General features: G+C 51.6%; 1 protein-coding gene across 1 annotated transcript in view; it reads right to left on the minus strand.

Annotated features, from left to right (window-relative positions):
• Window positions 1-21,831, minus strand: part of TMEM44 (transmembrane protein 44) — a gene marked incomplete at its 5' end in the record, with an annotated part of 34,413 nt that extends 12,582 nt beyond the window's left edge. Inside the window, 10 exon segments of the mRNA XM_082654971.1 lie at window positions 180-338; window positions 5,764-5,868; window positions 7,457-7,461; window positions 7,464-7,602; window positions 10,451-10,621; window positions 15,330-15,416; window positions 15,635-15,801; window positions 16,904-16,997; window positions 18,711-18,837; window positions 21,695-21,831. Coding sequence (XP_082511097.1) covers window positions 180-338; window positions 5,764-5,868; window positions 7,457-7,461; window positions 7,464-7,602; window positions 10,451-10,621; window positions 15,330-15,416; window positions 15,635-15,801; window positions 16,904-16,997; window positions 18,711-18,837; window positions 21,695-21,831 — 1,191 coding nt within the window.
• Window positions 21,832-22,059: the final 228 nt, after the last annotated feature.

The following is a 22,059-nucleotide window of genomic DNA, read 5'->3' on the forward strand; positions in this document are numbered from 1 at the left end:
GGAAAGTCCTCCTCAGCGCGGACAGCGTGGGAAAGTTCTCGCGCAGATGCTTATTCACTACTGAGTGGGCATGAGGCTGGCGTGGGCCGAGGAGAACAGAGCAGCGCAGGCACCTCAGAGGCACCAGCAAGCACGCGTGAAGGAGGCCCCGTGCACCTGCCGGCGGACACAGCACCTACCTCGAGGTCGGAGTTGATGGAGGAGACCTGGGAGGAGCTACTGGAGGACACGCACGCCCGGATGACCTGAACCGGAGGGTACGAGGGGGGCTCCTGCAGGGACGTGGCTCCCGTGCTTGTCTGTCCATCTCCAGGCAGCCTGGTGGCACTGCAGCTCGCCTGCAAGGTGTGCGGGGAAGGGCAGGCAGGAGACTTGGTTGGCATCTTTGTTTCTCGCACTGTCAGAGCATCCACGTGCTTCAGCGTTCAAAAGGCATGAAAGGACGCAGCCGCCTCCACCCTCCTCCTGCGGCCACTCAGCTCCTCCTCAGAGGCAGCTGGCCCTCCTTTGTGTGTCCTTCCCAATAGTCTGTGCACACGAGAGCAAATGCATGTACACGTTTCCCCCATTTCCACTAACGGTAGTACACTCTATACTCTCTTATGCATCTTGCTTTATTTCACTTAACAACATGCCTTAGAAGTAGTTTCATAGCAGTTTTTTTTTTTTGGTAGCATTGTACAGATGTTCACAAGCTATTTAAACCAGTCCCCTGCTAATGGACGTTTAGGATATCCCCAGTCTCTTGCTTTTACAATCAACCCTGGCTGCAGTAAATTATACCGTACATTAAAGATTTCAGGATATAAAGGATAAATTCTTAGAAGTGGAATTGCTGGATCAGAGGGTATGAGCGCTTGTCATTTGGATAGCTCTTGCCAAAAGTGTGCTCCATAGAGGCTTAACCAACGCACCCGCCAGCAGCCTATGAGAGTGAGCTGGGAAGGGTTAAGGGAGGAAGAAACTTGTGAGATTACCTGTCTGTCTGTCTGCCCATCTATCTCAGAAGACAGCTTCCTCCCACAGGCCTCACAGGGGTTTCCCCAGAGATCCTCAAGGCTCCCGGCTGGGCTCGGAGCCGGGCAGTCATCCCACGGACACAGCACAGGGGGAATAACCCACCTTCTGGACCGTATCTTCCACCAACTAACCATATGACCTCGGCAAAAAACTTATCCTCCGGAGTCTCAGTTTCCTAATCTGTAGAAGGGGCTGGTAACCCCTGCCTTGCTTCCTCTGAACTGGTGTCACGGGCTCAGGTTTAGTAAACGTCCTGGACACACGAGAAGAACAGCTGCTCATACGGGTCCCCAAATCACGCAGGGCTCCAGCCCTGGATGGGTCAAGGGCACAGTTCCCTGTGAGAGTCGGCTGGAAGGGAGGAAAGTCCACAAAGGAGACAAAGACAGCTTTCTGGGTGGGAGGGGGGGCAGGCGGGGCAGCAGAGGCCTCCCAGGCACAACAAAGGAAATAATCTATAAATTCCTCAGGTCTGACCACACCTGAGTCAACAGAGAAAATGGAGTTTTCAAATGCTGCCAGCTGTTGACTCCTAGGACCCCACACCCTCGGCCTCCTAGGCTCAGCCTGATCCCAGCTGCATCTCTTGGAAAATCTCTCCTTGACCAGCGCTCGGGAGGTGATGCTGGCAAGAGTGAGCACCACTCTGGCTCTTTTGCCCACTTCCTGATGGTAGTTCAAACAGGACGTATATCAAGGCACATGGCGACAGGGTACCGATATCACCACAACATGCCCATCGGGACAGCCTCATGAAAAAAAGAAAATAATTTGCTAATGCAGCAGGCATGAAATCGTGGCATGAAATGGCGGCATAAAAAGCATGTCCTCTGTAGAAAAGCTCAGGTGCCAGAGTCAGACAGGATTAGTCTGAAACCTATTCCTGTGATTTTCTAACTATGGGATCTTGGGCAAGTGAGTTAATCCTCCCTGTGCCTCATTTTAAAAGAATAATAAGGGGGGCTTTTCTGGTGGAGCAGTGGTTAAGAATCCGCCTGCCAATGCAAGGGACATGGGTTCAAGCCCTGGTCCGGGAAGATCCCACATGCCGCGGAGCAACTAAGCCCATGCACCACAACTACTGAGCCTGCGCTCTAAAGCCCGCGAGCCACAGCTACTGAGCCTGAGTGCCACAACTACTGAAGCCTGCACGCCTAGAGCCCGTGCTCCGCAACAGAGAAGCCACCGCAATGAGAATCCTGTGCACCGCAAGTAAAGAAAGCCCGTGGGCAGCAACGAAGACCCAACACAGCCAAAAATAAATAAATAAATATTGAAAAAAAAAAAAAAGAAGAAGAAGAAGAAGGGCTTCCCTGGTGGTACAGTAGTTGAGAGTCCGCCTGCCGATGCAGGGGACACGGGTTCGTGCCCCCGTCCGGGAAGATCCCACATGCCGCGGAGCGGCTGGACCCGTGAGCCATGGCCGCTGAGCCTGCGCGTCTGGAGCCTGTGCTCCGCAACGGGAGAGGCCACAACAGTGAGAGGCCCGCATACCGCAAACAAACAAACAAAAAGAATAATAAAATGATTAAGTATTAATAAATGACAATAGAAATAATACTAGTATCTACCTCAGGTTGTTCTAAGACTCTGCGTTGCTAATAATTGTAAAAAACATTTATCAAGCGCTTACTCGGTGTCAGCCATCATGCCCAGTAAGAAGCAGCACAGCATTTTGGTCAAAGGCACAGACTCGGCAGAGACAGGTCTGAATCCTGGTTCTACCACCAACAAACCGTGTGACCTTGAGCAAGTTGCTTAACCTCTCTGGGCCACATTTTCCTTTTCTGTAAAATGAGCATAATACCTCAAGGGTTGGCTGTTGGATTAAATGAGTTCATCTATGTAAAGCACTTAGACCAGTACTCCAAGCACTGTGACCAGTGAGTACAATAAGCATCATGGAAGGGTTGGCTGTTATTATTTACTCAGAGCCTGGCAAGTAGTTAGCCCTCAGTAAACAGACCACCATGCGAATGATGACCCTAGAGCCCAGGGAGGCGGCTTCTGCCCAGGCTAGAGGGTGGGGCTCCTGGCTCCCTGCTGGGAGCTGTCTTGGAGGCAACTCTCGCCCTCTGGTGGACACAGAAGGAAGAGGCCGAATGGAAGTATTTGCTCAAAAATGTGTTGGCTGGCCTCAGTGGAGGAGAACAGAAGAGGAACACAGTCTTCTCTCAAGGAGTCTGCTCTCCAGTGGGCATCCACTCAAGGTTCAGGTACTGGAAGGGTTCAAGTGAATGCAACTTTTGCACTATTATTTTTCACAAGTTCCACGATTTAAAAATTTCTAGTGCAAAGCGTTGGCCAGATGCTGCCAGGGCTCCCTGTGCTTTCCCCAGGGCTTCCCATCACCCACCCACCCACCCACCCTCTGGACAGAAGAACAGCTTAATGGCCGAAGTGGACTCTTAATCGTGAGCGTGCTCCAAACCTCCCAGAACTTCACTTACGTCACATACAGGTTCTTTACACCCACTTTCCAAGGAACAACAGCAAAGAGTAAAACCTTTCTCTCAGGCACAAAGTCTGAGCGTCAGCACGTCCCAGGGGCAGCCCAGCGGGGCGGCTATCACTGCACTCTGGGTTCCAAACACACCTGTACAGAGAGCCCGTGACCTGACGCACCAGGGTTTTGGCAAACAAGACAGAAGGAGACAAAGTTTATATCCCAGCAGGAAACAGAAAACAAACAAAAGTAAAAGATCACGATAAGTGCTTTGCAGAGCATTTTAAAAGGTAATAAAATAAACAGCAGAGGGGTGGAAGCAACTTTTCCACAGAATGAGTGGTGGGGGAAGGAGAAGGTGACATTTTTACTGAAATCGGAAAGACGAGAAAGAAGCATCCATGCAAAAAATCAGGAGGAAGAGCATGTAGGCAGAGGAACGGAGAGAAATTCTGCGCAGAGAGAAGTGAAGAGGGGAGAATAGGAGGCAGTGAGGGAGGGGGAAAGCGCGGGGCTGTGTCAGAGATTAGATTTTATTCTGCGTGAAATGGGAAGCCAGAGGAGTGTTTTAAACCAAAGACGAACAAGATGTCATTTACATTTGTAAGAGACCCTTCTGGTTACTGGTTGTAAATGGAGGGGGTGGGACAAGAATAGCAGTGAGAGGAAAACCAGTTAGGAGGCTCCTGGATCTACTTGTTTTTTCCTTTCTTTATTGAAGTATAGTTGATTTACAATATTGTGTTAGTTTCAGGTGTACAGAAAAGTGATTCATTTCTACACGTTTATATGAATATACCTAGATTCTTTTTTTCCAATTCTTTTCTATTACAGCTTATTACAAGATATTGAATACAGTTCCCTGTGCCATACAGTAAAACCTTGTCGTTTACCTATTTTATATATGGTTGTGTGCATCTGTTAATCCCATACTTCCAATTTATCCCTCCCCCTACCCTTCCACTTCGGTAACCGTAAGTTTGTCTTCTACGTCTGTGAGTCTGTTTCTGTTTTGTAAATAAGTTCATTTGTAATTTGGGGGGGTAATATTTTTTAGATTCCACATATAAGTGATATCATATGATATTTGTCTTTGTCTGTCTCACTTACTTCCCTCAGTATGATAATCTCTAGGTTGGATCTACTTTAAAAGAAGTATTTGCGAGACTCACAGATGGGTGATATGGGCACGGGCATATAGTGAGGGAAAGAGAGGAATCTGAGTTTGACCCACTGCACGGACAGTGGTGTCGCTTCCTGACATGAGGAAGATGGGGAGAGGAGCCGGTCTGGACATGGAAATCCAGAATTCTGTATTGGACACGGCACGTGTGAGATGCCACATGGGGACGATGAAGAGGGAGGATGAAGAGGTAGTGGGGCAGCCGAGACTGGAACTGAAGGAGAGGAAAAGGATGACGACACAGGCCAGGGAAATCAGCCAGAGCTGGCAGGTAGGGCTATGGGACTGGAAGAGTGTACCCAGAGAAGGGAGCCCTCCTGAGGCGGAGCTGCGGTACTGCAACCTTGAAGTCCGCTCACCAGGAGGAGCCCGCAGAGGTGAGGGTGGCAGAAAAACAGGGACAGGGAGGGGCCCAGAAATCAGAAGAAGCAGGCGGCCAAACGAGTTGAACCTCAACTGGACAGAAATGATCCCGGGATTTAGCAACTGGGAGGTCGCTGTAGCCTCGACAGGAACGACTTAGTGGGGTGTGGGACATGGAGTGGGCTTCTTGTCGCCTCTTTCCCTCCAACCCTCTTCCTCCTGAAGGCCCCCCGTGCAGAACCCTGGGAGTCATCTGGAGCATGCTGTCCTCTTCACCACCACATCCTCACTGCCCCCACTGCTCTACCTGCCGACTCCACTGCAGCTCTGCTTCTCCATCGGCTGCAGCCTTGGTTCAGGCCACACCATGTCCTTCCTGGACTTACAACTGTCCCTCACTGACCCCCTTGCTTCTAGTCTCCACTCCCTAGTCTGCCCCCCAACAATGCCTGAGTGACGGCTCTAAAATGCACGTCTGACCCTGAGCCTCTAGTCCTGAAGCCTCCTGAACTCCCATCACCCTCTGCGATCTCACACTTACCCCGCCTCCACCCTTTCATCTCCGAGCTCCCCTTCATCTGACCGCCACCGCCTGCCCCCCACCAAGGCCTCTGAGAGTTCCTTCCTCTTTTTACAGGCTTTCCTGCCTCATTCCGCCCCTCCTGCAGCTAAAGTGTCACTTCCTCCAGGAAGCCTTCCAGGACTACCTCCCACCCTTCTGGACACCCGGCTGTGGCCCACAGCAACTTACCTGCTGCACGGGCTCGATGGTCAGCTCCAGGTAGCGGCTGACAGCTGCCATCCTCTTGAGGGGCTTGCAGTAAGGAAGCGTGGTGAGAGGCACCCAGTCCGAATTCTTTCAAGCGGGGATGAGGAGACAGAAAGGGGGATTCTTAAAGTCAGGAGACCTTTTCTCAAAACAGGATCCCAGTTTCTTCAAAAGAACCCCTACAGTATTTTTTTCTGTTCTTTTATGGCACATCTCACTTTCTGCTTCCTGTGAGATGTATCTCATCTGTCTCTTTGAGGTCACAGTAGGTGGGTGGGTCCCAAACTTGGCTGCACCGTGGAATCACCTGGGCTTCTTAAAACACCAAACAACTGAAGTTTAGCTCTCACCCCCCACCCCGCCCCACACCAGACATTCTGATTTAATTGGTATGGATGTGACTTGCAGAGTTTAAAAGCCCCCCAGATAATTCTGAAGTATGGCAAGGTTTGGGAATCACTGAAATGGGTGCTAAATAAGTGTTTTTGTAAAGCAGTGTGGTTCTTGAACTTTACTGCGTACCAGAAGCACCCAGAGGACTTATAAAAACACCCCGAGTTTTGGATTTGGTAGAGCTGGGTGGAACCCTAAGATCTGCATTTCTAACAAGTTTCCAGGCAGTGCTGGTCCGGGGACCACACTTTGAGAACCACTGATGGAAAGACTGCTGAAGAGATTACAAAGGCTCCACTTCCTGTCTTCAAAATACTAAACACACAGGGCTCTCTTGAAATACCTTAGCTCCCCACTGGGATATAATTTTGTAACAGTTTCTAGAATGGAATGAAAATAACTTCCCACTAGAGCCTCCTTGGGAACTTGGATCTTTGGTCTAAGCACCTGTATCTCCCCTTTTACCTTGGTCACACCCACACTACCTTCTACTTCATTAACTCAGTCAGATTACACTGTTAAACCTAGAAAATTCGGAGGAGGGGACTCGGTTCACTCACACGGAGCCTCATTTCTACTCTGAAAGAAATGAAGGTAGTGAGGAGTCCAGGTAGTAGGCGAGACTTTTTTTCCTCAAAAAATGATCTTAGAAAAGGGGGAGCTGCTGTATGTTCAACTCTTTACCAGCTCTCTTATTATTATGAGGCACTTTCTCAACTATTTGCAACAAGGACTTTTGACAAAGAAAAATTGCCTCAGTTAGCGTAGCTCTGCTTACTTAGAGGGGTCACCTGATTAAATCAGCAAAAGGCAGAGACAGACGCATTTACTGGTATGACATCATTGTAAAGGGTGGAAGTTATTTGTAAGCAGCACTTTTAAAAATCAGCTTTTTAGTGATACCAACTTAAAACAAAAGCCGTGTTAGTATGTGGATGTCAGATGCATGCACAAGTGGGAACTTAAGTTTTTACGAAATGAGGGCAAAAAGCACATTACTTCTAAACTAACGTATTAATTTATATAGTATGTGAACTTAAATATATATATGTAAATTACCAAATAGCGTAATAGCAAACTTAAAAAATATTTTGTCCTTGGGAAAACAGAGGATCCTACTTATTCAGGGCACTCAGCATTGCGCGTAACAGTAGTTTTTTAAAGTGACCAACTGGCCAAGCTCGTGGGGACCCCCAGGATTCCCAGGCCCGGCCCCGGTGAGGCTCGCTGCCTCTGCCCATGCTGTGCACAAACACCGGGGGGCCCCGTCCAGCTGTGAGACCTTGCCTCGGTCCTTGCCTCCTGGTTTTCTTCCTCCTTCTCTGCACAGGTCAAAAGGGCTTGGGTGTCGGCATTCTCTCTGGCTTCAGAGGCAAATCCCAAAGCATGTCTCAGCTTGCTCTTCATCACCCAGGAAAGGAAAATGATCTGAGAAGTGAAGTTAAGGTCCACGGAGGCGGAGGACTTCAGCCACCGGTGCTGCCTTCACCTCTGCACCCTGAGGGCTCCATCCTGGGCTGGTTCCTTACCTCCCCGGGATCATCCTGTCAGGTCGGCCCCAGAACAGACACAGCTCATCTGAGGACAGAGCCAGGTCCAACACTCCCTAGCTGCTGTCCCCCTGAGGGCCCAGTACCCAGCCAGACGCTGCCTCTAACAAGCACTTAATAGATACTTGTTACACAAAAAGATTTTGAAAACCATTTTCCCTGGCTTACAAGGACAGTACACGTAGTGGGTTGAAGAGTGTCCTCCCAAAATTCATATCCACTCGGAACCTCACAATGTGATCTTATTTGGAAACAGGGTCTTTGCTGATATAATTAGTTAAGATGAGGTGGTAGTGGATTAGGGTGGATAAGGTAAGTCCTGTGGCAGGAACCTCACAGGAAGAAGAGAAGTAATGCAGAGATACACAAAGGGAAAAAGGCCAGGTGAAGATGGAGGCAGAAATTAAAATTATGCTGCCAGCTCACCCGGAGATGGAAACAACCTAAGTGTCCATCATCGGATGAATGGATAAAGAAGATGTGGCACATATATACAATAGAATATCACTCAGCCATAAAAAAAAACGAAATTGAGCTATTTGTAATGAGGTGGATACACCTAGAGTCTGTCATACAGAGTGAAGTAAGTCAGAAAGAGAAAGACAAATACCTTATGCTAACACATATATATGGAATTTAAGAAAAAAAAATGTCACGAAGAACCTAGGGGTAAGACAGGAACAAAGACACAGACCTACTAGAGAATGGACTTGAGGATATGGGGAGTGGGAAGGGTAAGCTGTGACAAAGCGAGAGAGAGGCATGGACATATATACACTACCAAACATAAGGTAGATAGCTAGTGGGAAGCAGCCGCATAGCACAGGGAGATCAGCTCGGTGCTTTGTGATCGCCTGGAGGGGTGGGATAGGGAGGGTGGGAGGGAGACACAAGAGGGAAGAGATATGGGAACATATGTATATGTATAACTGATTCACTTTGTTATAAAGCAGAAACTAACACACCATTGTAAAGCAATTATACTCCAATAAAGATGTAAAAAAAAATAATAAAGGTGACTCCAATCTAAAAAAAAAAAAAAAAAAAGAGTCACGTACCACAATGTTCATTGCAGCTCTATTTACAATAGCCAGGACATGGAAGCAACCTAAACGTCCATCGACAGATGAATGGATAAAGATGTGACACATATATACAATGGAATATTACTCAGCCATAAAAAGAAACAAAATTGAGTTATTTGTAGTGAGGTGGATGGACCTAGAGACTGTCATACAGAGTGAAGTAAGTCAGAAAGAGAAAAGCAAATACCATATGCTAACACATATATATGGAATCTAAAAAAAAAAAAATTGTTCTAACGAACCTAGGGGCAGGACAGGAATAAAGACGCAGACGTAGAGAATGGACTTGAGGACACGGGGAGGGGGAAGGGTAAGCTGGGATGAAGTGAGAGAGTGGCATATATACACTACCAAATGTAAAATGGATTACATGTGGGAAGCAGCCGCATAGCACAGGGAGATCAGCTCGGTGCTTTGTGACCACCTAGAGGGGTGGGATAGGGAGGGTGGGAGGGAGATGCAAGAGGGAGGAGATATGGGGATATATGTATGTGTATAGCTGATTCACTTTGTTATAAGGCAGAAATTAACACACCATTGTAAAGCAATTATACTCCAATAAAGATGTTAAAAAAATAAAAAAAATTATGCTGCCAGAAGCCAGGGAACCCCAGGAGCCACCAGAAGCTGGAACAGTCAGGGAAAGACTCTCCGCTACAACCTCTGGAGAGAGTGTGACTCCACCTGGATTTCGGACTTCTGGCTTCCAAAGCTGAGAGAATAAATTCCTGTGGTTTAAGCCATCACGTTTGTGGTTATGTGTTACGGCAGCCCTCGCAGACTCAAATAGTATGTGAGAAAATCCATTTCTAAACTATTTATGCTAAATCCACAGGTTTTCCACCCCTCCCCCAACCCCACCCAGCATCTCCACTCGCCACTGTTTGAGCTTAGCTTGCCCTTGAGGCCCTCACACCAAGGTCACTGGGGTGTCAGCACATCAGGCAACACCTGCTTGGGGATCAGAAACGGGCTCAGCGATCACTGACAGCTTTTCTCTCTGCTTGCCCACCCCAGGCTTCCAGCACCGAAGAGGACAGAAAGCAGATGATCACCCGTGTAGGGCAGGTCAACTTGCAAAGCCCTTCCCAGCCTGTGAGAAGACAAGGCAAAGGTGAGGAAAACAGGTTCAAAGAGGACAGGGACCAATCCAGGTGGGGAGCAGCACCGAGACAGGAGCCTGGCTCTTCTGTGATCCCAAGGCCAGGAAGCTTCATACTCCCCTCTGCTGTTTCACAAAGCTCCAGTCAAGAGATATTTCTTCTTATTAAAAAAAAAATAAAAAGGAGGAGGGACTTCCCTGGTGGCGCAGTGGGTAAGACTTTGCACTCCCAATGCAGGCCGCCCAGGTTCGATCCCTTGTCAGGGAACTAGATCCCACACGCATGCCGCAACTAGGAAGCCAGCGAGCTGCAACTAAGGACCCAGCCTGCCACAACTAAGACCCGGTGCAACCAAATAAATGAATAAATAAATAACATTTTAAAAGGACACAAAGCACAAAACTGCACATTGCAATTGTGTCTGCCTCCCCCAGAATTCAAACCACCACCCTGGCTACTGGGAAAGAATTCTTTCTAGCAAGAGGGTAGGAGGGCAGATGAGACACAGCAGCCAAGCCCCCGGGCCTGGGGTGGATACGGTGAGGTCCAGCGCTGCACGGCCGAGGGAGGTCAGGAACCAGGGTGTGGCCCGTAGCAGGTATTCAGGCCGCCGGTCATGGGCCACGATGGCCGAGGCGTAGAGGAGGCCAGCCAGGGCCGACAGGAGCCGGGTCCACAGGTAGATGGAGGGAAATGTCCTACCCCAGCACTGGGCAGAGAGAGAAGGGGGCTGGGCTGGGAGGAACACTGCCACCTCCCTCAGCTCCCTTAAAGCTGATTCTAAGACCCAGGCCCCTGGTGATGTAAGAGGTTGGAGGGCAAGCCCTCTACCCATGGCCAGTCCCCAGAGGTGCCACTTCTGTTGGGCTTCAAGCTGCTTCCAGGAATTCCCTGGCAGTCCAGTGGTTAGGGCTCCTCGCTTCCACTGCAGAGGGCATGGGTTCGATCCCTGGTTGGCGAACTAAGATCCTGCAAGCCGCGCGGCGTGGCCAAAAAAAAAGAAAGCTGTTTTCTTTGTCTGGTGAACTCCTATTCATCCCTCAGAACCTGGCTTAAACCCAACTCTGGGAAACCATCCCTTAACACCTCCACCCTAAGGGGAGCAAGTTATTCCCTCTTCAGGGTCCCTCACACCTCTGACATATCCCTCTATTGGAGTGCCTTTCACCCTGATCATGACTTAGCTCCTTACACATCTGTCTGTCCAACAGACAGAGGACTCCTGAGAGCAGGGCTGAGGTCCTCACCATCTCGGTGCCCTGGAACCCAGCACTGGGCAGGGGCTCGTGAATGTCAGTGGGGAGAGCAGGACAGAGACTGAATTATGGAGAACCAAGGGCCCACTCTTCTCGTCTCGGGGCCACCAACTCTGAACCAGGCGGGACGGGAAAGTCAGGAAAATTAGAGATAACATTCTGGAAATTTTGAAGCCAAGGGGATATTTCTGGAGAATGAGCAATGGAAATATTGGTTTTTAAAAAAGGAAACATACAATATTTATATGTAAGTATCCTTTACAGGTATAACGTCACTTTATATACACATTAAGTATATATACAAATATTATGTATTTCCAATTATATACAATTACATAGGTATTTAAATCAACACATAAATATAAATTATATTTTATATATATATATATATATATATAACTTAGTTTGCTCATTAGATGACTGTACTTAGAGACATACAGACCTTGGTTAAGGAACGGAAAATATTCAAGAGAAAAAGCATGTTTTAGCCGATTTTCTCCATTTTAATTTAACCCTCAAAAAGATTCCTGGGACTTGCCTGGTGGCGCAGTGGATAAGAATCTGCCTGCCAGTGCAGGGGACATGGGTTTGAGCCCTGGTCTGGGAAGATCCCACATGTCACGGAGCAACTAAGCCCGTGTGCCACAGCTACTGAGCCTGCACTCTAGAGCCCACGAGCCACAACTACTGAGCCCATGTGCCACAACTACTGAAGCCCACGCGCCTAGAGCCCGTGCTCCGCCACCACAATGAGAAGCCCGCGCACTGCAACGAAGAGTAGCCCCTGCTCGCCGCAACTAGAGAAAGTCTGCGCGCAGCAACAAAGACCCAACACAGCCAAAAATAAATAAATAAAATAAAATAAAATAAAAAAAGATTCCTGGGGATTCCCCGGCGGTCCAGTGGTTGGGTCTCCACGCTTTCACTGCCAAGGGCTTGGGTTCAATCCCTGGTTGGGGAACTAGGATCCCACAAGCCACACAGCACGGCCAAGGGAAGGGGAAGAAAAAGAAATAGATTCCTCAGGAGTGTTATATCTACCTCTGCATCTCTTCCAGTTTTGTTCCCAGGCCTCCCTGTTTCTGGCCTGCCACCCCCTGAGCAGACGGCACGCAGCCGGGGACGGTGGCCCCTGGCCCACTGGCCCCAGAGGTTGCGGGTGGAGTGTCACCCCTTCCCATCAGCCCGTCCCACCTCACACGGCCCAGCAGCACTGCTATGGCGGGAAGACTTTGGGGTCCTCCAGCCCACCCACCCCCATTTTACAGAGGACATTGATGGGCAGAGGGGAAGGTGACTTGCAGAGCCGGGCTAGGCCCTGAGCTGGACGAGGCCAAGCTGGGGGAGCCCTCTGCTCTCACTCCCGTGCCAACCCACGCCCAGCGCCCACTGACTCAGAACTCAAGCTCTTCTCAGGGTCGGTACTAGGGTCTAGAGGGCTCCGCCTGCGGCGCTGAACACACAGCTGTGCTTCAAGCATCACTGCTTGAAGACTGGAACTGGTTTGGTGACTCGAGATGTGGTATGAATTTCTCCAGCACACACAGGCCTGTCTAGCAGGTCAGGACAGACGGCTGGGAGGACGACCTGCCTGGTGGCTTCCCGGCAAATCCGCGCTGGGGACTGGAAGCGGGCTGTGCCTCAGACACTCTTACGGCAGCAATGATTCCCGGCGTTGTCAGCACAATGCTTTACTGATCAGTGCGTGTTTCGCACCCTTTGTCCTGTTCAAGGACTTGCTCCTGGAAAAATGGGAACTTTTCCCACCAAAGCCACCCAGCCAGGCTGCTCCTCAGCGCCCCCTGCAGGGGTAAATTAGAAGCAGCTTCTGGGGGATCCAGGGTCCAAGTCCAGGCTGGCTTGGCTTCCCACAGCACTGCAACCCTGCTGGCTTTCTCCCTAACGAGGGAACCCTAGCTCTGGGTTATTCATGGGACCAGAGACACTCAGGGATGGCAGCCCCTCCGAGATTGCCCAGCTCAGTCCCCTTGCAATCTCCCTCTATCTTCTTGCCAAGGGGCCATCAGGTTTGAATGCCTCTAGTGATGAGAAGCCTACTACCTCCTAAAGCAGGAATAACAACACCAGCTGTTCTCAACATGCCAGGCACTGGGGAAAGTGTCTAACCCATGGAATTCTTCCTTTAACCGAATGGGAAGCGGCCCTCCCAGTAACCTCTTGCTTATTGATTCTGGTCTTGGTCCTGTTCTCCGAGACTGCAAAGAACAAGGCTGCTCTTTCTGCCCCAGGATAGCCCTCTGTTTCCTGTATCCATGAGCTTCCTTTTCTCTAGGCCAAATGCAGTGACTCATTAAGAAGTGTCTGCTGGAAGCTACCCTGGGCAGACCCCAAGCACCTGGAACACAGTGAGAAATGAAACAGACAAGGGCACTGCTCTCACACTGCTGATGCTCTGCTAGGGGACCAGGCAGCAACCTGGTAAGTAACTAAAGGAGCTCATTCAGGCTGTGATAAATGCGATGAAGAAAATTAAGCAGAGGGAGGGACACAGCGGTGGGACTGGCCTGGGGCTATTTTAGGTGGGATGGTGTTATGGGTTGAATTGTGTCCCCCCAAAAAGATGTTGGAGTCCCAACCGCCAGAGGTAGTGAATGTGGCCTCATCTGGAAATAGAGTTTTTGCAGATGATCAAGGTAAGCTGAGGTTATTACGGTGGGCTCTAATCCAAGAGGACTGTGTCCTTGTGAAAAGAGGAAAGTCAGACACAGAAACATACGGAGGGAAGCCATGCGACCACACACACACACACACACACACACACACACACACAGGGAGAACTCCACACAAATCCTGGGGTTGTGCTGCCACCAGCCAAGGGACTACCAGAAGCTTAGAGAAAGGCCTGGAACGGATCCCTCTCTAGGGTCTTCAGAAAGAGTGTGGCCCTGCTGACACTTTGGTGTCGGATCTCTGGCCTCCAGGACTTAAAGACAGTATGTTTCTGTTGTTCAGAGTCTGGGATACTTTGTCATGGCAGCAGCAGGAAACTAATACAGGTGGTCAGGGCACTGCAACTGTTCCTTCAAAGGCCCGCATGTGACACGGCTTCCCAGCCCTGACCACACCCTGGAGGCCCATCCCAGCAGTGGTTGAACTGCGCACAGTGTTCCCCACGCTCCCCTCCCTTGCCCTGGAGACAGCATCTTTGCTGATGAGGCCCTGTGACCCGGGAGGTTTCAGGCTGCAGCTCCCACGAGCGGTCAACTAAGCACCGCCTCCTCAAATCCTGTTCTCCTGGGATTGCTGTTAAACCACAGTGCTCTTGGGCAAGACTAAATGATGGGCCGTCACATTTCTGGCGTCAGGCCCCACCATTTTCACGCGTCCGTAATATGGGGCTCTTCAGCAGGCGCTCTCCTGCCTCGGTGGCCTTTCCCGCAGGCGCTCTCCTGCCTCGGTGGCCTTTCCCGCACACTCTGCTCTGCCCTGAGTGCCTTCCCTTCGCCTCTGCCTCCTTAGACCCCACCTGGCCTTCGCTGCCAACCTGGGGCCGCGCCAGCACCCAGTGCCTGGCAGTGTGAACAGTTTTCACCCTCGCTCATTTGAATAATGCAGGAGGCTTCTCTCTTTCTTCCAGAACCCCAAACATTCGATTCTTTCTTAGAGCATTCAAACATCCTGCTTCCCATTTCTGTGTCTTCCTTGGGGAGACTGTGAGCTCCCCAAGGGCAAGCAGGGCATCTCAAGGCACGTCTGTTCCCCCAAGGGACTGGCCATCACATGACTTCCCTAACCCCAGATGCCTGAAAAATACTGCCAACAAGACACTCTCGAATACACAGACCCCAGGAGCTGCATGACCCTGTTCTCTAAAAGCTCAGATCTTCTCGCTCCTTAATGGGGTGTTTATCCATCCAAACTCAGGGGCTCCTTCCGGAGAGCCTGATTTTCATTTGCTACGAGAAATGGAGAGAACACGGTGCCCTCTCCCTGTGAGTCTCAGGACCCTCCGAGGCCTGGGGGCGGCTGTTCGCTGCCCACACACATGTGTATACACGCACACACACCCACGTACACACCCACACGCGCACATGTGAACGGAGACACCACCTCTCCACCCCGGTGACCTGGAGCTGGGAGGATGCTCCCAGATGCCCTAAGACCTGCCAGGGTGACCCACAGTCCCGGCCCCAGACTCACGATTCTGGAGAGTGGGGGGATCCGGGAAGCCCAGGCGCCCAAGGCTGCGATGCCGCCCAGCAGGAAGCCAAGGATTTCAGTATTGTCCTGCGGGAACAGTGATACACTCAGCACCCTGAGGATATGCCCATGCACCCCAGGCCCGTCCTTTTCTGCTTTTAGGAGGTTCTTCCCAACGAGGCCTAACCCTGACGCCCACCCCCAGGGCATTTGTTGGAACTAGGAGAAGGGGAGGGGCCCGCATTGCCCCTCCCCCCCCCCCCCCCCCCCCGCCGTCAGGTCCCCCTGAGCAGGCTCGACCTCACCTGTACTAGGCTTCCCAGCAGCCTCCGCTGCGGCCCTCGGATGGGGCCTGAAGCCTTCGGGACAGCGGCCCACAGAGCCCAGCCTGGGCCCAGGCTCAGCGGCAGGACCAGGGCAAATATGCTGGCCCTGAGCTGCCGCCTCCTCTTTCTCTCCCGGGAGCCCCGACCTGCAACAGACACCAAGGTCCCACAGGGCTCCCGGGATCTGGAACTCAACAGACAGCTGCGTGGGAAGAACTGGTGTCGACCCCAGACCCGAGGCCAGGATGGGCTCCCACACTGTTCCACAGGCCAGCCCCTCACCCCCCTTCAAGGGCCTGTGGTTGGGTTTTCCCCCCTTCCCCTTATCCCCCCACCCCCCCATGACTGGCACTCTTCCCCTTCCTCAGCCTCTCATAGTGTTTTATGTTTCAAGGCAGGGCAACGTGATCCTTTTTCATATGCATCTGCACGCACACAGAGTCGCCCGTCCTAGACTGGAGACCGCTGAAGGCAGGCACTGTGCCCGGCCAGTTCTAGAATCTGCACAGAGCCCAGCACGGAGTGGAACCGGCACAAGCTTGGTGAATGTATTATAAGTGGGCACACTGATGCCAAGGCACCAAAGCTGTGAGTAGAATAAGCATCGTCTTTGAAAGTCTCCTTGAAATAGAAGACAGATCCGCCTCTGAACAATTCCAAAAAGAACATTCCTCCTCTGGGCAGCCTCGAGCAGCTGAGAGCACCTTACATCCATCACCCCTGATGCAAACATTTCCCTTTGGGACAAGGGTCCGAGTACACTGCTGCCCCTTCTCAGGAAAGTCCCAGTCCCACATACTTAAGGCTACTCATCCCATCTCAGTCACTTCCAGCGCCCGCTCGGCCTGAGGCAGCCCAGGTGGTTCGCTTGGAGCCCCTGGACTTGCACACTGAGTATCACTGTCCATCCCCAAAGCCCCGCCCCCTCCCCTTCCTGACCTCTGCCCATGCTGCCCTTTCACCTGGAATGCCCTTCCTTGCGGTCCCAGTTCCGACGTCACATCCTTCTCTGACACCTGCAGCCCCTCCCCTCCTCTGGTTGCCCATCGTGAGCCCACACCCCCTTACTAGCAGCGCTAACTAACTTTTAGGCCCCTGACTCCCCGCTCTGGGTGGAACCAGGAAGCTCGCCCATTCGTCTGTGCTTGGCAGGGTCCAGGCTCCGGTGTGACAGGGAGAGGCACTCAGCACACTGATGGATGAAATGAGTGGATGGGTGAAGACAGGAACAGATGGCAGCACACTTACCTGAACTGGACTTGACTTTGGAGCTGCAGACTGGGAAGAGAATGGACACAAAGCTCACCAGGTCAACAGCTGCTAGGTAGACACCAGTGAAGACCTGGGAGCAAAGGAAAGAGGGTCTTGGTGTTCAAACACCTTTCAGCAACTGTAGCACCGCTCATTCTGGCTCTCCTCTACCACGTGTGTTCCACTGATGTAGGGCTTCCAGGGACACCTCCAACCCCAGGAAAGGTTGGTTATCACCTCCATTTGACTAACGAGGAGATGGGGTGCTTAAGTAACCAATCCCATTATGCAGACGCCCATCAGAGAGATGGGATAAGAACTCAGCCCGCCCCACTTTCCACTGGACAGCATGGTCTCTGCTGTGCAACTTTGGCCCAGCCACTGAACTTCCCTGGGCCTCGGTTTCCTCATCTAGAAAGCAGGGATAATAACAGTGCCTCCCTCATTGTTAAGTAGATTGTATGGGCCGATACACGGGAAGTTGCTTAGGCCAGCGACTGGACGAACGTAAAATGCACCCACCCATACATGCACTAGCTACTGACGGTATAGTTGACACTTGAACAACTCAGGGGTTGGGGCACCGACTCCTCTGCAGTGGAAATTCCAAGTATAACTTTACAGTCAGCCCTTTGTATCCGAGGTTCTGCATCCATGGTTCAACCAACTGTGGACCCTGTAGTGCCGTAGTGTGTATTTATTGAAAAAAATCCATGTATAAGTGGACACACACAGTTCAAAGCCATGTTGTTCAAGGGTCCACTGTACTTAGTGCTTAATAGCATGCGTTCTGGGGTTTGAATCCTGACTCTGTACTTACTAGAGGGTGACTTTAGCAAGGTTATTTAACCTTGCTATGCCTCAGTTTCCACATGTATAAAACAGGGATAATGAGAGCACCCATGTCATAGGTCGACTTGAGGATTAAATGAGTTAATACATGAAAAGCCCTTAATGTCAAGTACATAGTTAAGTATTTAATAAATATCAGCTATTATTATTGGACTTGAGCTAGGCCTCATTATAGTCTATCAGCTAATGACAACGGGCTCCCAGAAGGAAAGGTGATTTGTTTCTGATAGAACGCTGCTCACAGCAGGGTCTAGAACTCTCCAAATCTGTGTCCAACCACTAGGCTCCCCTCCTTCACATCTACCTGGATGGCAAAAGGCCAGGACCAGCCCCCTGAAGTGGGGCCCATAGGTCCTCCTTGGGATATGTGTTTTGGGATAAGCCCCTTCTACACAGATTTGTTTGAGGGTCTAGACTTTGGAAAAACTTGAAACTGCTTCTCACTTGCTCCAAAGCCCACATCACCACCTGGGAAAGGATTCAGACACCCCTGCCTGAGCTGCGGCTGGGCCCTGGGCTCTAAAACCAGTAACAGCAACAATCCCTTTTTACTGGATATCTACTATGTGTCAGCTGGTGTTTTAAGTGATGGGGATATGGTAGCGAATAAAAATTTTTGCCCTTATGGAGCTGACATTCTAGTAGGGGTTAACATACAATAAGCCATAAACATAATGAATAAGTAAAGTCGACGGTATATTAGGGAAAACTAGAGCAAGATGAGGTTGTCTGGAGCACCTGTGGTAGAGGCAGGGCACACTTTTAAACAGGTGATCAGGGAGGCCTTATTGAGAAGGAGATATCTGAGCAAAGACTTAAAGGAGGTGAGCAGTGAGCCACGTGGGTATTGGAGGAGCAGGAAGACCAGCAGGGGCACAAGCCCTGAGGTGAAACTGCCTCGCATGGGGAAGGAACAAGACAGAAACCACTGTCACCTGTAGGCCCAACACACCTGGATGGTGAGCTGTTTGGCCAGAATCGCCCCGATGGTGTCACACAGGCTGGTCAGGAGGCAGCAGGCAGCACACAGCGCCGACTGGTCCCGTCCGGATTTCTTCCCACACCTCAGATAGAGAAGCCTGCGGGGACAGACAGGCGTGTGGGCAGAACACAGAGACGTGAGCTTGGGTTCCCAAAGCAGGTGTCTGAAAAGGGCAATTGTGACTTTAGGTCCCTCAGAATCACCTTCTTCCCGATATTCAGCAGGTGGTTTTGACCTTAGTTTACAGGTGGTTAAAGAAAGGATGGAAAGCCTCCGAGCCTCTGACCAACAAGCCCATGGCAGGAGGCAGGCCTCGTGAAAGGATGAAAGAAATTCCTCCTACAGATCTGGCTGCCTCAAGTTCGTGACCCACCACTCAGTGCTGACAAATGAGCTGTCAGCTGTTATGTTTTGAAAGGCAACAGGAGGGTTATAAAAGTAACCCAATCATTGCAGTTTAACTGCAGAGCAGAGTTAATTGCCTGGATTAAAAAGGCAACTGGCTTCTTTGAAATTAAAATGCAATCCTTCTAATCCATCTGTGCAGTGAAATGGCCTGGCTTCTGCCAGCTGCATCCAAACTGATTTCATTTTGGGTGCATGTTCCTCACATACCGGGGGAGACTCCGCTAAGCTGCGATGGCACTCTGGGCTGACCTCCCCCTAGGGGCCCCACTGCTGGCTTCTCTCCCTTACTGCCCGCTTTCCACCCCCAGGAACAAGCGCAGGAAGGCAGGACAGACTGGAAGGGGCCAGATGTCTCTCTGTCAGCATCATTGATCGGAGCTTGGAAATACTTTATTCTAGATGTTTCTCTGCTCCATTTCTACGGAGAAACTGAGGCACGATTGCAGCTCTGGTTTCACTTCATTTAACCACAGGGTGGTACTCACTCTACATCATTAGGACCATATGGCTGGTTCTGGGCTCAGCCCTTGGGACTAATGAATGAGGACAGAAGGCCATTGGGCTCCCAAACATTCCCCGACCAGCCAGCCGAAGCCCAAAGCTCACAGTGGGAATACCAACTGTTAATTTGGGTCCTGAAACTGTTTCAAGGCCCAGGAGTGAAGACTCCTACATTAGAGACTCTCTGAGTTGGACCCAAATTAGAAATAATTCATTTAGGGCTTCCCTGGGGGCGCAGTGGTTAAGAATTCGCCTGCCAATGCAGGGGACATGGGCTCGAGCCCTGGTCTGGGAAGATCCCACATGCCGTGGAGCCACTAAGCCCGTGCGCCACAACTACTGAGCCAGCGCTCTAGAGCCCGCGAGTCACAACTCCTGAGCCCGTGTGCCACAACTACTGAGGCCTGCGCGCCTGGAGTCCGTGCTCTGCAACAAGAGACGCCACCGCCATGAGAAGCCCGCGCACCACAACAACGAAGAGTAGCCCCCGCTCACCACAACCAGAGAAAGCCCGTGCGTGGCAACCAAGACCCAACACAGCCAAAAAAATAAAACAAATAAATAAATAGATTTAAAAAAAGAAATAATTCATTTCAACCCTCCCATTTGAGAAAGGAGAACACTGAGGCCTATGGTGAAAGGTGAGTTAACGGCAGGCCTCTGCTTCACGTGTGGTGGCTCTGCGTGTGCCCTGCGGCTCTCCGGCCACTTCCCCAGCCCTTAGGGGTCAGGGATCCCGGGCTGACTCTGACCCAGTCCCCACACAGCTGAGGCAAGGCGAAAAGGCAGAGGCTGTGCTCTCAGCCTGGCCACTGGGCATTCTCGAGGGAGCTCCTTAACCTCTCCAAGCCTTAGTTCCTGGAGGGTAAGACGTCTAATAATACTGGCTTTAGAGGGTGGCGGTGAGGGACAAGCGAGATAATGCACATAAAGTGCCTTGTTAGTTCCCATCCTCTGATCTGGGTAGTTTACCTCACAAGCCTGCCCCTTTCTAGTAGGTTCTGGGATTTCGGTTCTCCCCATTTACTCAGGCAAGTTAGTTAACCTCTCAGCAGCTCAGGCTTCTCATCTAAGCGGGGTCAATGACAGTCCCTACCCCATGGGGCTGTGGCAGGGATCAGTGAGTTAACGCCGCACTAGGCCCTCAGTAACTGTTCTAAGCGTCTTCTTATTCCTATTCCAGGGACTGGGCCGTGGGGCTGCAGAATCTCTCCACCAGCGTCAAACGCCTGAGGGGGAACGGGATTGCCTGTCAAAGGCAGCCGGTGTCAGCCTCCCTCAGGGGTGGTCCTTCTCCCCTGCCAGGGAATACGTGGGTGGCACCATCCTCCAGAGCTTGGGACAGGGTGGCAGAAGATCTGGAGACCATCTTTAGCCAGACTTCACCCTTAGAACCCAGGTTATGGGGACCACTTGGCCAAAACACTCCAGGTGTCGGACAGACCAGGGCAAAGTCTGTGGCCAGAGTCGGGTACTAGCCTCCCCTCTTCTCAGCTAAGAGGGCCAGTAAATTGAGGCCAGAAACATTGAGAGACTTGTCCAAGGCCCTTGCCCTCCGCCAAGGGTTGATGGCAGTGTTGGAGCAATAATAATGCTGTTTAATGAGCATTTAGTAAGAGCTTTACCAGTACTATTTGATCCTCCCAGCCGTCCTATGTGCTATCATGCCCATTTACGTGAGTAAAACGGGCCCCAGGGATCTTATAGCTCGCCCAGCTCACACGGCCAGTAAACGGGGAAAGGCTGACACTAGAACCCAGGACTGGCTGCTTCCAGTCCACGGCCCCGTCCACTGCACCACCCAGCCTCCTCCTGCTGGCTCCCAGCCCAGCCTCCTGTGCGTGGAATACGGAAAGAAGTATCTGATTTCAGTCTACAGCAAAATGTTCCTCTCGATCCTGCAATTGTGCTGCCTCCTGCATCCTCCCTTTCTGCCCCCTTCCCTCTAGGTTTCCAAGCACGAGTTGGCAGGGAGCAGTGCCCCATTTCCCCCCGCGGCCGCCCCGGTCCCCGCCCTGGCGCCGCCCGGCCCCAGTCCCCATTACAGCGCGTGGACGGCGATCCAGCAGGAAAAGGCGCAGATCCACAGGCCGAAGGAGATGCAGACACGGTGGCGGGCGAAGCAGTGGTCCAGGTAGTCCCAGTCCCAGAGCGCGGGCGCGGGGCTGGGCGCCTCCCCCATGGCTGTCTCGGCTCCGCCTGGCCCGGTGCCCGCGCCTCCGCCTGGCCGGGAACCCGCGCGCAGCCTCCCCCCGCTGCCCGCCGCCCCGGGCGCTGCCTCCCCGCGCGTCTCCTTCTCCGGTTCTGTTCCTTCGCGGCGGCCCCAGCCGAGCGCACCGACCGCAGGCCAGAGATGGGCGCGCCCAGCTCCGCGCTCCCGGGGGCGGGCGGCGGCGGTCAAGACTCGAGG

Source organism: Grampus griseus (genome assembly GCF_964374135.1).
Source record: "Grampus griseus genome assembly, chromosome: 5".
In the NCBI taxonomy this organism is placed as follows: domain Eukaryota; kingdom Metazoa; phylum Chordata; class Mammalia; order Artiodactyla; family Delphinidae; genus Grampus; species Grampus griseus.